The following is a 3,040-nucleotide window of genomic DNA, read 5'->3' as shown; positions in this document are numbered from 1 at the left end:
GGGAAGGGTCTACAGTCCAGAGTGGTCCAGTGTATGCACATAGTGACAGGTCGCCATGGTAACGACTGCCCAGCAGTGTTAAAACCTCTGGCCTATCGACCCTGCCACCAGGGGCCGTGCAACGAGAAAGTCAACGTCAACACCATCACCTCACCCAGATTAGGTAAGATTGTGTGCGTGTGTGTGTTTTCAAGTGTATTGTTATGTCACATTACACAAGGTTAACAGAGTAAAATTCATAGGCTTCAGTTCCTGACATTGCATTGCAGCACAAGACAGAGGGCATAATAATTCAAGCATAATTCAAGATAAAAAAAAAGTGTCAGTAGTACAAGGACATAAGGGACAACAAATAATAGGCATAACTAAGATAGCCAGCTACCTTATAGGATAAAATAACATTGTATGTATTGACCCCTATATTCCCATCCTGTCCCTCTACAGCTGCTCTGACCTACAAGTGTACAGGGGACCAGTGGACCGTGTACTGCCGGGTCATCAGAGAGAAGAACCTGTGTCAGGACATGAGGTGGTACCAGCGGTGCTGTGACACATGCAGGGACTTTTATGCCAACAAAACGCCACGCAAGAGTTAATGACCAAAGCACTCTCACCCCAACTAGTGCTCCATTTTAGAGTTTTTTTTTTTTTAACTGTTTATAATTATAAATGTTATTGTATTGTTATTATTATTATTATTGGTAGAACGTTGAATTTACAGTGTAACTTGCGAAGAAAGTGGTACATTTCAAGTGGGATCATTCATAAGCTGACTTGAAAGACTTGAAAACTTTTTTTTTCTTTTGCTGTAAACCAAAGTGAGTGACTGTGAGTTTATTGAGGATCACAGAAGCCTGTCGGGTTGGTGGTGTGGTGCAAAGTGATCCAACGTGACTGTTACATAACTCAATAACACTTCATATGAATAATCAGTGTCAGATGACACATTGTAGAGGTGTTCAATGAACCATCAAAAAGTCTGTCGCTTTGAATTAAAACTTATCACCTGCAACTTAGTATAGGCCAGTGGAGGCTGGTGGAGGTAGAAATCGGAGGACAGGTTCATTATAATGCATGGAATGGAATGAGGAATGGAAACGTGTCAAACACACGTTCCGATTTCTACCTCCGCCAGTTTACATCTAATAAAGTCAAACAAATAGTGTGTTGTTAGTCAGAGCATCTACCTATGATCTTTACAGGACTATCCATCTGAAATGTGATCATCATCATGTCGCAAGTGTTCAGCTGGCACTGTACTTCCCTAGCCTAGCCTAGGTGCCAGCTGGCCACTCACACTAGACAGGACCAAGGAACCTGGTCTCCTCTCCTCTCTTCGCTCCCTGACAAACCATGCGTACCTTTACCTTTATTATTCGTTCATTTCATCATCGTCTTCTCTTGTGGTTGTGGTTGTTGTTATTTAAAACTTGCCAGGAGCCATTGTTAGATACTGTGGTTCCACAGTGAAACTATACCGTACTGTAGAAATATAATTCATAGAATGGAAATGCTGTAGCCCTGGTCACCCTCCTGGTCACCAGTACTCAAGTTGCAAAAGAAAATCAGGGGGGATGGTGGATTTTATCATTATGGGGACAATTCCCCACAGCGTCAGTGACTTCAGTGTCAGTGACTTGGTAAAAATGTCATTGCATGTGTGCGTGCCCCCTCGCCCACAGTATTTTACTCAATATGCGCAAAACTAAATGTTGAAATACCACGTTCATTGATAAAAATGACATAAGGGATGGAAAGGGGGCATGGCAGTTTTCCAAGGGGGATGATTTTTACTGTTTTTATTTCAAGCAGGGATGCCATCCCCTCTCATCCCCCCTCAACTCGAGTGCTGCTGGTCACCCATCAGGAACATTGGTTTGAATGGAGATTTTCTGTTCTATTCATTGTATTTCTAAGCTCACAATCACCACTATTCCCGAGGTCCGTGCCTCTATCTGGGGGGCCTGGGAAACTCATTTACCACAACACATAATGATGGCGTGCGTAGCAAAGGAAGGCTGGTGGAGGTAGAAATCAGAGGGCGGGCACATTGTAATGCATGGAATTGAGCTCGTCCTCCGGTTTCTACCTCTACCAGCCTCCACTGGTGTGTAAGTATTGTACTCAGTACTCAAGTTGTAAAAGAAAATCTGGGGGGATGGTGGATTTTATCATTATGGGGACAATTTTAGCATCCCCACAGCGTCAGTGACTTCAGTGTCAGTGACTTAAAAATGTCATTGCATGTGTGCATGCCCCCCCCTCGCCCACAGTATTTTCCTCAATATGCGCAAACCTAAATGTTGAAATAGCAGTAATACCACGTTCATTGATAAAATTACATAAGGGATGGAAAGGGGGGATGGCAGTTTTAGAAGGGGGATGATTTTTACAGTTTTTATTTCAGGGGGGATGCCAACCCCCCTCAACTCGAGTGCTGATTGTACTGTACAGTCACAGTAGTTGGGATCTGTTCCATTTGAATTCAGTCTTTTCAAGATTATAGGATGTATAGGAAGCACTACGTATATACATTTGAATTCGGGAATTTAAACCCTAACCTTAAAATGGACTGGATTGGAATGAAGTTGAACCCAACCTGCTTGGTGGTCTCTCCCATAAGGAGTGAGAGACGGGGCAGTGCCTGGCAGTACTCAGAGTGCAGTTTAGTGTGTGTGTGTGTGTGTGACTTGAACAGATGTGTGTGGGCAGTCGCACACGTGGGAGGTGACCAGTGTTGCCTTAGCCAACTCAGCCATGTGAACTGCTAGCCTTCACACACACACACACACACACACACACACATACGTTCCTATACTCTGCCCCCTTTTAGTGCTTAAAGTGCACATCAAGATGGTGTAAACGAACCTCTGGTTTTGAACTGTACACTGATGTAAATCATGGTGCTTTTACATGTATGTCTGTACTCTACTGTACACACCTCTCTCCTTTACCCTCCCGTTGACATGTCAGTGACTGAGGAGGTGAAACAGATCTGGCTAGCAGGCTGTGTGTGTGTGTGTGTCTACGTTCTTGGTGT

General features: G+C 43.8%; 1 protein-coding gene across 1 annotated transcript in view; it reads left to right on the top strand.

Annotated features, from left to right (window-relative positions):
• The window catches only part of adamts17 (ADAM metallopeptidase with thrombospondin type 1 motif, 17), a gene marked incomplete at both ends in the record, with an annotated part of 66,693 nt that extends 66,097 nt beyond the window's left edge, over positions 1-596 (top strand). The window contains 2 exons of the mRNA XM_080539711.1: positions 1-163; positions 445-596. The exon at positions 1-163 is cut by the window's left edge and continues 15 nt beyond it. Of these exons, the coding sequence (XP_080395837.1) occupies positions 1-163; positions 445-596 (315 nt within the window). The remainder of the gene's footprint in view (positions 164-444) is intronic.
• Positions 597-3,040: the final 2,444 nt, after the last annotated feature.

The sequence above is a fragment of the Nansenia antarctica genome (assembly GCF_963989245.1).
Source record: "Nansenia antarctica genome assembly, chromosome: 9".
Lineage (NCBI taxonomy): Eukaryota > Metazoa > Chordata > Actinopteri > Argentiniformes > Microstomatidae > Nansenia > Nansenia antarctica.
This window is presented reverse-complemented; position numbering and strand designations above follow the sequence as displayed.